Consider the following 13,359-nt stretch of genomic DNA (forward strand, 5'->3'; position numbering starts at 1 on the left):
ACCGCATCCATATGCAATGTATCAAATGGGAACATAATGGAAGCCAATGGACTTAAGGTAGGGACTGAGAAAACACAAGATCTGGAAAAATGCAACAGCAAGAGACGTATCAATGGGGTTCCACTGTATAGCAGCCGGGAAGATTTACAACATGAACACACTGAATGTGCTGTTATAAACTTGCAGGGCCAAGCTTCAGTAACATTACAAAAGGGAAAACATACTCGTGAGAGACATATCAGTAAGGTTTTTCTGCACAATAGGATGCAAGTAATTTCAGGTTGGGTATTGAAACCGAACATAGGTTGCTGTAGTCAGAAACCTACGTGCAAAATCATTAACACAGAGTAGGTGTTGCAGCATTTGGAGTTTTTAAATGCAAAACATTTCAAGGCAGCTAGAAAAAAGAGTGAAAAAAAAAAAATAAGACACAGAAAAACTTCTATCCGAACCATCGTACAACATACACTTGATTAGGCAACTGTCCTTACCACACGGTTCTGTTTGACCACAGGCTCCCACACTGAGACTTCCTCGCCGACCTTTTCATATGCGACCTGACGCTGTGCCTGCAACAAAAAATTTCACAATTCTCACACATACAATACGGTACCAGAGTAACAGGACCCAAACACAGTTGGAAAATGTTCAAGAATACAGCAGTGAATGTCTTAAATATGGTTTTGTACAGAGATCAGAAAAAAAATGCTTAAAAACTTGCAAGCTCAAAACAGTGCCAATTCAGGTCAGTTGGGAAGGTGAAGCGGGTGTGTGCATGTGGTATGTACATACTACAGTAGAACGTCATTCATATGTTTTGGAAAAAAAGCGAAAAATGACATAATAACCAAACAAGTGTACGTTCCAAAGCGACTAAGAAATTTCACAGAATCAACTGTAGTTGAGATTTGCATAATGCGAAGCATTGCGTGAATTGTTGCGCATGAGGCACGAGATGCGTTTCGAGCTGGAAGGGCTTAGGCGACCCAAGGCATGTTTTGTTGTTTTTCTATTGTGTAGTGTTTTAAGACGGTGACGGGAAACCGAAACGAAATCAGGCTGGTGAGCAGTACAACCTGCAGCAGGGAATGGTAGCACGTTTGGATTATTGCCTACTAAATGTGTGCCAATGACACAATGCCCCACGTGGTATAAAACATATAGGCGATGATGCTTAACGCAATAGGGTTAGCGGCAATGGCTGAGAATGCAGTATCGTACCCGTACTGGAATAAGAAACTGGTGTGCGCCAGCGTTTTCGCAAGAGACAGGTGGGTGAGTATTGTGGTGAAGCTGCCACGAAAAGCAGCCATACACTGTTCTTGATCGTGTGCGCCGCACACATTTTCTTGTTTACGTGGGATCTAGCAGCCCGAAATCGTATCATACGATCGCAGTTTGGTGATGCACTGAACGTTAGTGCCGAAATATTGCATTTTTCGGGAACATATCAACCTGTAAAAAATAAGCATAACTACATTGGGTCATTTTTTGTATTCTTGATTACGAACGTTGGCGCCAGAAAATCATAAGTAATGGGATCATATCAACGAGGTACTACTGTATACTCATGGAATGAAATGTGACAGGGATACCGTGTTTACTTGCGTAATGAGCACACTCGCGTAATGAACACACCCCGAGATTAGTTGCAAAAAATCAGAAAATTTTTTTTTCTCCATAATGAATGCACCCCTAACTTTGCTACTGTGCCGTCCCATGACCAACGGCCATGCTGCAGTTTTTCGGAGAGACTACTATCTTTCACTCTCACACGTGCATTTAAAGCAAGTGCACTTAATGCTTAACGCATCCTTTCCACCAGTCCGGGCACAAAGGCACATCGCAGATTTGTGAGAGAGGAAAACGCAACTGGCTCTCTGCAACATACAGAGTTTACATACTTTATACTGACGTAATAGGACTGGGTGCGGCGCATGGGAGAGTCTGGCATAGTGTCGAATTCGCTTGTCTGTGGCTCGCTTTTCTGCCTGCCTTCGGTTTCGATGTGTGTGATGGGCCTTAAGTCGAGCTATACGCATGCTGCGAGACATTGAGTTTATCTGCTCACAAAACGGAAACACTGATCTGACACCAAAAACTTTGACATGCTGATGAACAGGAAGGTCGAGGAAAGAGACGCACACAGCAAGCTTGTTAAATCAGGTGCACACTTCAATGTGATGCTTGCGAAAACGGCAGACGGCCGGAAGCGTCTGCAAGGATGAGCTGGGGCGCGATTGGAGATTGCTGTTCAGAGCGCGTGTTCAGTTTTGCCGCACGTGTCTGACCTAGGCTGTGCCGACTTTACACGGCAGATGTGTTGGTTCTTTATTCTATAGTGGAACCGCAATATGGATGAAGTGGCTAGCGACCTGAATGGCAGGCTTTGTGGTTTTGATGCTGAGTGAACTTACGGTTTGCAAATGGTATACACATATTTTTACTACCAAGAAAAGTTATCTTATGCATGTTCCAAATGATTACCATTTTACTTTTCATTTTTTGTAGTTTATAAAATGTCTCCATAAAATTTACCCTGCGTAATGAATGCACTCCCCAACTTTGCTTCGGTATACTGGGAAAAAAAAGCATGTTCATTATGTGGGTATGTACAGTACCTTATTAAAGTAGAACACACCATATGTGCAATAACTCGAGAGTGCCATGTCATGTCACTATGAAAATAAAGTGTATGAGTCAAAGTTACGCCGATGTCACATAAACTGGAAACAATGGAAACTAAAGTAAGCACATTAGCTAGTCTGAAGTTGACACATTTCATTATGTAGATCAGCCTTGTGAACTGATGGAACGATTTGGTAGAGGAAGGAAAGGTGAGCAGGGAGTAGGAGAGATGTAATGCTGATGTGCCGAGTGGCGGGAAGTGCCAAGACCCCTCTGGTTCCACCAGTGTAACTGTTCTGGAAATTCGCAGCAAAACTTGAGCCTTGCGTGCACGCAATAATTTCTGTAGTAAAGCCAGGTGATGCACAGCGTACTAAAAGTGTGCCAATGACACAATGCCGCACGTGCTATAGTACATATAGGCAATGATGCTTATCGCAATAGGGTTAGCGGCAATAGCTGAGAATGCAGTGCATTTCGTGTTTCATCTTCCTTAGCGCTATAACCATATTTAGCCAAACTTAGGCGAACAAACAGCGCTTTAAAAGAGGACAAGAGGAGACTTAAACAACCATTAGTCAATGCTCTATGTGTCACTTCCTCCTGTCCTGCTCTAATATGCTATTTCTGTGCCTTGCACAAGAAGCAGTTGACTAAAAACTACCCAACTAAAATCACATAACATCTACCAAATAGCAAGGTTATCTCGTGTGGCTTTCCCTACCTTGGAATGCGTGCTATCTGTTTTTATCTGGAGTCCTGGGAGCAAAGAAGTACCTTTCATGAATAGACGTGTTCACATACTATAGAGCCAAAGTTTCATCTTGGATGATGTTTGCTCGACTTTAGATAATGCATAAGTTGTGACCATTCAAATGAAAGCCCAAAGTGCTGGGGACTGTCAGCCAATGCAAAATGATTGTAACGGTCAAGGCCACTGGGCTACACTCACCCTCTGGAGTTGAGGTCGGGGTAAGGGTTCGGCCAGCACCTTGGCATTGCGCACAATGGAGCGCACTTTCTTCTTGATCTGCCGGTGTGCGTCGGTCTTCTTGAGGCCCATGAGCAGCTGGTGCACTGCCACCTTCTCCACTGAAGCTGCACATACCACACAAGATGTGACACATGAAACATTTTGAGATCTTTCGTCAGAGAACTGACAATGATTTACTAGGCACAAACAGTGTTCTGGAGTAACTACAGAGCTACACTAGGTCAGTTTAAACATGCAAAGTATTGTTTAAGAACTATATTTCCACTCATTTGGAGAAATAAATTACGGTTATTACTGGTGAAGAAGATCAAGGTTCCCTGTTTCAAATTGCACGTTGAAACCTCAGCACAGGTACGTCATTATGGCCAACACTGATTTCAATGTACCTTCTCATATAATTTGGGCTGTTTTGGCACTCTGAAACACTGCTCAGTTGAGCCTTTGATTCCTTCAGAATTTAATGTAGTCTTTCTTTACAGATGATCCTTCGACTAGTCTGAAATGGCTGCTTTCAATATTTACAACATCATGGAGAGCAGCTACGGGAACTTCAGGGTGGAAACTCCATTTTACTTTCATTTCTGTGTATTTTTTGGCTTACGAAGCCTTCTCTCATTAAAAAAGTATGTGTGTTGCTATTGCAGTAATGTAATTTACTGATGCAGCTTAACTAAATATGCCTTTTCGTTGTCCTTCTAATTACACATGAGCTACCATATAAACCTAACAGACCATCACGTACAAGACAACTGTGAAAGCAGAATGCACAAATGTGTGCATATAAAATGATTAAACTTTGAAACTGCTCCGTGAATTAATTTTAAGACAAAACAACCTCCACAACAAGTACGTGTGGTGAAACAGGGCTCCAGCTCAAAATGGAAGTAAAAGACTATTTAAAAAAAGTTATTTTTTACCTTTTGAAAGGTCATATTCGGAGACTGTCAAGCTCGGCTCAGTTCGTGGTGTCACTTTTCTGGAAGCACACATTGAACAAGAAATAGCATCATGACATGGTCAAAGCTTTCTTGAACTCACTTCAAAATACATGGTGCATAAAATAAAATAAATGAACTCACTTCAAAATACATGGTGCATAAAATAAAATAAATGCATACAGCTAGAACTACTGAGTCCCATTCAGTACTAAATAAACGAGTGCATTGCAACAGGCATTACAACTTTGTTTTATAGACAGCCACCCAGCACAGCAAAAACACCCAAACTGACCGTGCTCACATGGTAAGTTTATGAGGTAAAATGCAAGCAAGTGGCCACTGCCTGAAGATACCTGCGCTGTACTACAAGACTGATGCAGCTACTGCATTGAATTAAAATCTTTTGCGCAGCTCCTCCAAGTGGAGGCCAGGAATATACTATGACTGAAGGGCAAATTCTCTTCAGTAGTGTGCCTTGGCAATTGCTGCATAACAAGTTGCTTGAGAACAGCGAGCTTCATATGGATTAGCGCAGGATGAACAACACAAGACTGACAAACAATGAAATAAGGCACCAAAAGCACCTTGTGTTGACATTTGTCCTTCTTATATTGTTGCTCGCCCTGTGCTACTAAATATGAAAATTGTGCACTAACAAGCCTAAATCTCAACTATGGTGAAGGAACTGTGAGACAGTTATGAGGGCAACACAGAAAGAACACATAGTAAATCAAAATCATATCAAAGGTTTGGTTTAATGCCCCAAAGCAAAGCACCAGGCCGTGAGAGATGCCTTAGTGGGGTTTTCACAGGAATTTCAACTACCAGAGGGTTCGTTAACGTGCACTTAAATCGAAGCACACAAGCGTTTTTGAGTTCCATCCCCATCATAATGCTCTGCCAGAGCCGGAAACCAAACCTGCAACCTTGTGCTCCGCAGCAAAATGCCACAGCCACTGAGCTACTGCGGTGAATACACACAGTAAGAACCAAAACAACAAACACTGCCGTTACAGCTTGCATTTACTTGCCGAATGGTTACAGGGAACAGCACACTATAAAAACAAGTTTTACCGAGTGCGCATGAAATTCGCCCACTGAATGAGATAATCCATGCCTCTGAAAGGATTGAGATTCAGTTGAGTGGCAAGCTCTGTTTAGATGGATGACACATAGGCTGTCGCTGACCGCTGAAAAGCGGCACATGGTGCTGCTCACTAACAAGCCTTCGCCTTCAGCCCTACCAGACTATGCAGGAAGGCCTGTTGGTGACGCGAAGGGATTGTGCACACATTTGCCTTATACTTGAAGCCAGCCAGTTCTGTACTAAATTTTAATCTCAACTACTTCACCACAGCTGCTACAGAATAAATTTTCACCATGCAGGGAAAGTGCCTTGCAATGAGCTGATAAAGCAACTGATAAAGCACGTTTTATAGAGAAGTCAGAGCTAACTTACTTTTTGCCGCCCAAGGAACCGATGGCATCCAGCAACTTCTTGTGACGAAATGAGTCGACGTGACCCTTGCGGCGTAACTGGACCAGCCACACAAAATGGTCAGGAGGAAAGACAGACCGGTCACACAAATACGCTTGTACCACATGCAACCTCAACAGGCACTCTGAAATTCTAACTCGGCACTGGGGCACTAGTGCGCTTCTAATGGTGAAGAGCTGGTCACTTGAGGAGACCACCTAATGCAGTGCAACCTGCAGTAACCAATGTGACAGCATGTATGTGTTGTTCTGCCAGTTGTATTATTACAACAGCGCTGTGCGCGTAAATAAGTTTTTCCGAAAGCATGCCACAATAGCTGAGATAAACGATTATAACAGTAGCAATCCTGCATGGCACCATATGGCGCTTGTGGCTGTGTCCAGGGCTGCGACGAGACTCGTGCAAGTCGCGACAGTGGTTATGGAAGTGCGATCATAGTAATTCATAGTAAGTGGTTCACAAAAAGGCACTAGGAATAGATATACGTAAATGCTGCATGGTCTCCACTCATTCTCCACCCCCGCTCCCTTTTTTTTTTTTTGTAATCTCTTTTGCGCACGCACACTTGACGCAAAAGCAGTCGATGAGGGCGCTTAATCCTGTTTAACAGTTAAGCAACCTGGTGAAGTGCAAGGTACCAATGACGTGTCATCGTTGTGTTTGCCGAGGTTTGTACGCGTCGTTGGAGCCGCGTCGAAATATTCATTGTAACTGAGCTGCTCTTCAGCCAAATAAGTCGCTCTGTTTTTGGCACTTGTGGCTTGTTTACCTTCACTACAGAGCTTGGTAAAGTGAACGGTGATTGTCAACGCGGTGACAGCTTCCGATTACCACTGAAAGGTGCACCTGTGATGCCGGTACTAGTATTACGCGAAACTAGAGCAACACCAAATTTTCAAATACTTGTCGGACAAAAATATGTAAATGCGGCTTGATACAAGATGCCTACAAGATGCCTACAAGGCCGTCACAACTGCTGAATTCAGATTCGCGAACACAGCGAAAGAAACACAGATCGAGAAAAACGTTTCGGAAATTGCAATATGACAGACCTGGCGGCCTTCCCCACCGCTGCCAAACTCTTCTTGCAGCACATCAGGCTTCTTGCTGAAATGTTAATTTTCTTTGAAATGTGCACTGTCACCAACGGCTCGTAAGAACGACGTGAAACAGTTGTTACGTACATACCATAGATCGTCCAACAACGTGGAATTTGTGGAGGCCGCCATGTTTCGACTGGCGTCAAACTTCGCCAGTTAGTCGCTAGGAGGCTAGTTGGTAATTTGCTTTGTTAAATAAACATCTAAAACTAAGACAGTACATTTACTGTTAGTATTGCAGTTATTATACAATACTACAATGACTTTACTAAATTATTATTAATGCTAGCAAAAGTAGTACCAACTACGGCGCTGCGGTTTGCCGCAACAGCTGTGCGATGACTCAATGGAGGTGTGAAGACCGCCGGGAGAGTGAAGCAAGTTTGTGAAATCGCTGTCAGTTGTTATGCCCTGTTCGCATGGTGAACTGACGGAAACATAGAAAAAATGAGTTTTTTCGGGAAAAAGTTGTCGCCTGCAGGTGAGCTGGTAGGGATCGCTGCACTGTCATCGATCTGTTCACTGGATATTTGAAACTGCAGCACGTCAGCTGGGTTCCCTCGGTCATAGAAATGTAAAGCGCCAAATGTTTCGCTCCCTTTTTCTGTTCAGAGCAAATGCGGCAGCAAAATAGGGAGCTTCGAAAGACGGAGAGAGACATCGAGAGGGACAGGCGCCAGCTGGAGAGGCAGGAGAAGCAGCTGGTGAGAAACGCGAGCCTTCGCTACACCGTACGCACTGAAACACTACTCTGTCTTTCAGGAACTCGAAATTAAGAAGGCTGCTAGTCAAGGAAATAAGCAGGTACGTGATACAAATATTCTTACCTGCGGTCGTTTTGCATTCATGTTTTTCTCCCGAATACTTCGCTTTGAGGATAATGTTCGGCGCCTGTCATTGAACTTGCTTCCCACTATAACGTTCATGCTTGCCGTCCTCCCACAGGTATGCACGGTTTTAGCGAAGCAGCTTGTGCAATTGCGAAAACAGAAGGCAAGGACATACGCTGCGTCGTCCAAAGTCCAAGCCATCGGCTCACAGTCTAAGGTGGGCACTATTGTTGACGCATGCCATAACGAACGTTGTTCTCATACTTTCCATGAAGCGTAACCAGGACAAGGGTACGAAGCAGGGTAGACCATGTACAGACTGACTTGCACCTCATGTTACCACAAATCGAGTCTCTCGGTTTCTCTATCCTGATGTCAAATATCAAGTCCTTACTCTAAGCCGTTTTTGTGTGATGTGTACATGTGAAGAAATGGGACATTTGAACGGAAAACATTTTTGGAAAAATGTAGGCATCCCCATTGCGTAGAGCAACATGCTTCGGTATTTAAAAAATTTTACAGAGTGTACTTAGTGTTTTGATTTCATTTACATGGACAGTATGCAATGGTACTTCACACTTTTGTTTTTCGGTACCTTACTGTAGCGACTTAATTTTTCAGCTGATGAATGCGAACGTGAAACTTGCGAATGCAATGGCCACCACTGCGAAGGTAAGGGAGCTTTCCCCACATTTTACACTGTTAGTTCTGCCACTGATGTATTTTTATATTTGCCACAAACTTCTTCCTCAGACCATGGGTGAAGTGAACAAGCAGATCAAGCCTCAGGACATTGCCAAGACAATGCAGGACTTTGAGAAGGAGAGTACAAAAATGGGAATGACCGAGGAACTAGGCAAGTGCTGTAATTCCCTATCATGCCATGCGCTGCAAAAAATATTGTGCTCCCTTTTGTGTGTTACCATTTGTGTATCCAGAAAACATTCTTTTTAACTCTGTGACATCACACTGACGTATTGGAGCTGAGGATCTGGCATGAAATAAAAGAAAAGAGATGAAGTCTAGTTTTAATTTTCATCATTAGTAGTCAGCCTTGTTTTGCCAAATGAATGAAAATGAGAGTTTATGAAAGAACAGTTTACCACCCCAAACTGATTTAGTGTTGCCCCTTCATATCCTTTTAACAGAAAGTTAAAAGTCTGTTCTTTTGCAGTGAAATTTTGAATGTGAGCTGCTGCCAGTAAGTTGTATGCACTTGTCAGCTTCTGGTAACTTACACCTGCTTTCTTTTTCTGCGCGCAGTTGAAGACACTCTCAATTCTATCCTGGATGAATCCGGTGACGAGGAAGAGCAGGACGCCATTGTTAACAAAGTTCTTGATGAAATTGGCATCGAGATGTCTGGCAAGGTGAGCTTGTTCCAAAAGTTTGAACACTGCTTCAGTACCTTATGCCCTACTAGATCACAGTCCACAAATTCATGCTACAGAAGCACACATTTTGCTTCCCCATTTAGTACAGATCTGCACACACATACTTTATTGTAGATGCTGCTTTTAATTAGATTACAGTGTTTGTCTTGTATGAACCCTGCATCATTATTTCAAAGCACTTAAAACTTACTGATTCTGCCATGCTTATAAAATGCACGAGCAAATGTTATTTGCTATATAAATGACAAATTTTTTACGACTCATCTGTATACACCCATATTAATGATTTGGCTAATTTGCCCCCACAACAAAATTCGATCTCAATAATAAAACAAAAGTTACTTTTTTTTTAATTACAAGCATTAGTTTTCTAGGAATTTTTGTGTGGTTAGGTTCCTTTACTAAGGTTCACTAAAGCCTGATGGCTGCAAAGTTTTGATGACTTGAAAAAAAAAATTATAATTCCAACATTGGGATATCAATGCGATATATATTGCCACAATTGGCATTTACGTAGGACTGCCTGTGTATGCATGCATGCCCACTGCTGTTAGATTGTGCTGTGCTAAAATGTTACAAGACGAGCACAATACAATACGTGGCTCTGGCACAGCTGAATTTGTAGACCGAGGCCATGCCAGTGCATATTGCTGTGCTTGACCATGCCATTAGACCCCTTGGATATGCTTTCTGTTTCTAGATCCCTTTGCCCCATTCTTCCTGCTGTGGTATAGAGAACTGCTTCACCACAGTGGAAAAACTGCTAAAGTTGGAATTGCTGACTTGCCTCTTGCCACTGAAATATTCGCTTTCCCGCAAAGCTTTGTAGCTTGATGGCTGATCTCATTGCATCTTGAAGCATGCAATTGGGAGGGGTGCATTGGGACGGAATCCTTGATCATAGTTGGGAGTGAACTCCAGCTCCCCATGTCAAGATCTCTTCCTTCTTTGTCCTAATTTCGTGGTTTTCTTGGTAAACAGCCTTCCAAAAGCTGAAACTTGTTTGTCGTACTCTACATGCAGGGAGAAATCACATCATAATGCAAGTTTTTTGCATAGAGCAAGTGTCCATAATTCCACTTATGCTTCAGGTGGAATTGGCTACATGCAGGTGGCCATTATTGTAACATAATCAGAGGTCATTCAAAATTTAGTAGCCTCATTGTGTTTATAGTGCTGTGCACATTATCACTTTTCCTCCCTGTTCCGTTTCTGCAGCTTGCTACTGCTCCATCTGCAAGGTCTGACCCTCTTGGTGAGAGTTCAAAGGCACGCCTGCCAACTGATGATGAAATAGAACGCCAACTTGCCAAGTTAAAGACATGAACAGCACTAGTTTCTGCTTTCCTGCTAAGCCGTGTGTAAAGAAGCTTCTGTATTACTATACAGTGCAACTGGTTGTGATATTGCCATTAAGTTGCATGGCAAGAACTGTTACTCACTTGGAGCCTGTTTAACTTTTGTATTTTTGAAACCATGTGCAAATTTTGCATAAACCACTCTTCCATGCACAATACACATGTGGCGCCAAAGAACATTTCGTCCTTGTTTTACCAACTGCCTGCTTTTGACATTTGCATTTTTTGAAATTTCGAATAAGTTTTTAAACTCGTGCTTGTTTGGAAAGCTCAGCTCTTCACACTGAGTCACGAAGTAGTCTTGTTATGATTTGTGGTGTTGAATCCATTGTGCAACAAAATCAGACAAAATAAATGAGTGAACAGCAGCACTTGGTAGTCAGTCTTGCAGTATCGTGCCTCTGACATAAACCTTTACCCCTGAAGGCACTCCTTCAACACTTTGCTACAAGCATGAATACTTGTCAATAGAAGGAATCTGTACCACCAAATAAAACGCATGAAGTGCTTACATCTCCCTCAAGGTTCCAACTGTCCATTGTAGTTGCATTTATTTAGAACATTTCTTGCACCTTGAGCATTAATATGAACATGCTTTTAGTTAAATTTGTTGTGTTTGCAATTGTAAACTCCACGCCTCATTCTAAATACAATTTGAGGTATGGGATCAAATCAACCACTTCAAGTGCTGTATTTGTTTACATAATTTCATTTCAGAGAACAGCCTGTCAGAATGCCTTGCCAGGAAAAAACAATGTTAGAGAGAACCTGCTACATTGGCACATATTGGTGGCATCAGCTACCACCCATATCCTAGTGCTTTTCTGAATGCACGTAATTATATTTTTGCAGCATGGGTTTAAATAGAAGGGAGGACAGTAGAACATTGTTATAGTGAGGTCACATTCTACACTAAATCACATTAATTATATCTCATATTTGTTATAAGCATATAATTGTAATACCAATATCAGTAAACATATTAAAGTTGCCTTGTCACACTATATCACACTATCAGTGACGCCAGGTCCAGCAATTTGAGACATACATCAGTGCCTATTCTACATGCGATACAGTTTCTACCGCCTCAAAAATGTGTATCCTCTTGAAGAAGCGGGTAGTGTACACACAGGGGTTAATTTACACCAAAAGTGCACATTGAGCAACACTGCTGCACATGGAAGATTTTAGTTTTTTTTTATTGGCTTGGTATGCTCCGCACATGTGACCAAGGCAGCCTAATGCCTAAGCAGCTTTAGATTTTATTTTTGCTCTAAACATTGTCACAGCAGGATCTAACCAGATAGTACTAAAGTGGATGTGGTGGATTCTTGGAAACTTTTGCAGCAAATTTTGACCACCCTGTTAGATTCTTTGAGCACCCTATCTGCAGCCCCCTCCTTTACAAAAAGTTTAGTCTTTGTACCTCAAACCTTTGTACTCGTCTTTGTACCTCAAACACTGTTCACTGTAAGGAAAATGTCAACAGGCTTTATGCAATGTAAACCAGCACAATTAGCCCATTAATGAAAACAGCAACACAACAAATTGATATACAAGTGGCAGCACATGTTTCTGGAAACCCAACCCAAAGGTTTTCAAGTGTCTATTTGGCTCAGTATGTGTACATGTGGTACAGTACATGAATTGGGGTATTCACCAGTTTTCTGTATGTTAGTCATTTGTTCAAGGTGATCATATAGCTTATGTAAGCATGCAGAAAGCTAGTTCATTTTTCACTGTGACCTGGTAAAACGACAGAGACAGGTGGTAAAAACAGAAAAAAAAGACAGGAACGCTACATCTGAGGCATTTGTAAAAACACAATTCGAAGTGCATAAGGACGAGAAGCTCTGGCAACTTCGAAGATGAAGGAAGTGGGTATGAAGGTGCTGCGATTCCACATAGCTCTAGGCTTTGCCTAAAGGCCGACTGCTATGAAATTTTGGACCGCGTAAAATGCCAAGTTTAAGAAAGAGTGTCGATGCAGAGGAACCACCGTGCAATATTTTACGTTTCGCATACGCGTGGAAGCATCACGCAAAGCTAGCGAGAGTAGCCATTTCTGTTACTAATACCGAAGAAAAAAAGAAAAACGGCGCCATCACCGTGCGGCTCCATGACATGACCTCCAAGATTTTGTGGCACCCGGGCCTGCCCGTGATGCGCTGAAAAATCTCGGAAGCTGTAGGTGCTGGGACTTATAGCCGTGAATCACTACAAGCACACATTTTCTGATTAGAGGCTTCTAATAAGAAAATTATGTAATTACCACCCCTGTGGCTTTGTCCATTATTTCAGCTGTATACACTGCTCATTTATAATTCATTTAGCTGAGGTGAAATTCCATTAAAGTTAGTCCTTAAAGGGACACTAAAGCAAAACAATAAATCAGTTTAGACTAATGAAGCATTGTTTGAGAACCCTGCAGGCAGTCATCTAAAAAAAATAGTTTATTAGATGAGAAAATGAAGGTCCAAGTATCAGTATTTGAATTTCGCGCTGAAACCCAAGCGCCGGTACATCAGCGTGACGTCAGGGATTCAAAATATGTTTTCGGATTCGGGCCGCGTTGGCTGAATAAAGGTTCCCGAAACTTGCCATGTTTCATATTTGGTT

The 13,359-nt window shown here is 42.3% G+C and overlaps 2 protein-coding genes across 2 annotated transcripts in view; one reads left to right on the forward strand and one right to left on the reverse strand.

Annotated features, from left to right (window-relative positions):
- Window positions 1-7,339, reverse strand: part of LOC142585254 (U3 small nucleolar RNA-associated protein 14 homolog A) — a 36,687-nt gene extending 29,348 nt beyond the window's left edge. Inside the window, exons 1-6 of the mRNA XM_075695868.1 lie at window positions 7,247-7,339; window positions 7,111-7,165; window positions 6,020-6,096; window positions 4,540-4,598; window positions 3,581-3,726; window positions 492-569 (exon numbers count right to left, since the gene is read on the reverse strand). Coding sequence (XP_075551983.1) covers window positions 492-569; window positions 3,581-3,726; window positions 4,540-4,598; window positions 6,020-6,096; window positions 7,111-7,165; window positions 7,247-7,287 — 456 coding nt within the window. The 5' untranslated portion in view covers window positions 7,288-7,339. The remainder of the gene's footprint in view (window positions 1-491; window positions 570-3,580; window positions 3,727-4,539; window positions 4,599-6,019; window positions 6,097-7,110; window positions 7,166-7,246) is intronic.
- A 141-nt stretch (window positions 7,340-7,480) lies between these two features.
- Window positions 7,481-11,108, forward strand: CHMP2B (Charged multivesicular body protein 2b). Its single transcript, XM_075695869.1, has 8 exons — window positions 7,481-7,639; window positions 7,771-7,862; window positions 7,921-7,962; window positions 8,104-8,205; window positions 8,610-8,660; window positions 8,742-8,844; window positions 9,252-9,358; window positions 10,601-11,108. Exons 1-8 carry the CDS (start codon window positions 7,606-7,608, stop codon window positions 10,706-10,708), a joined length of 639 nt encoding a protein of 212 aa, XP_075551984.1. The 5' UTR covers window positions 7,481-7,605; the 3' UTR covers window positions 10,709-11,108.
- The last annotated feature ends 2,251 nt before the right edge of the window (window positions 11,109-13,359 follow it).

The sequence above is a fragment of the Dermacentor variabilis genome, chromosome 6 (genome assembly GCF_050947875.1).
Source record: "Dermacentor variabilis isolate Ectoservices chromosome 6, ASM5094787v1, whole genome shotgun sequence".
In the NCBI taxonomy this organism is placed as follows: Eukaryota; Metazoa; Arthropoda; class Arachnida; order Ixodida; family Ixodidae; genus Dermacentor; species Dermacentor variabilis.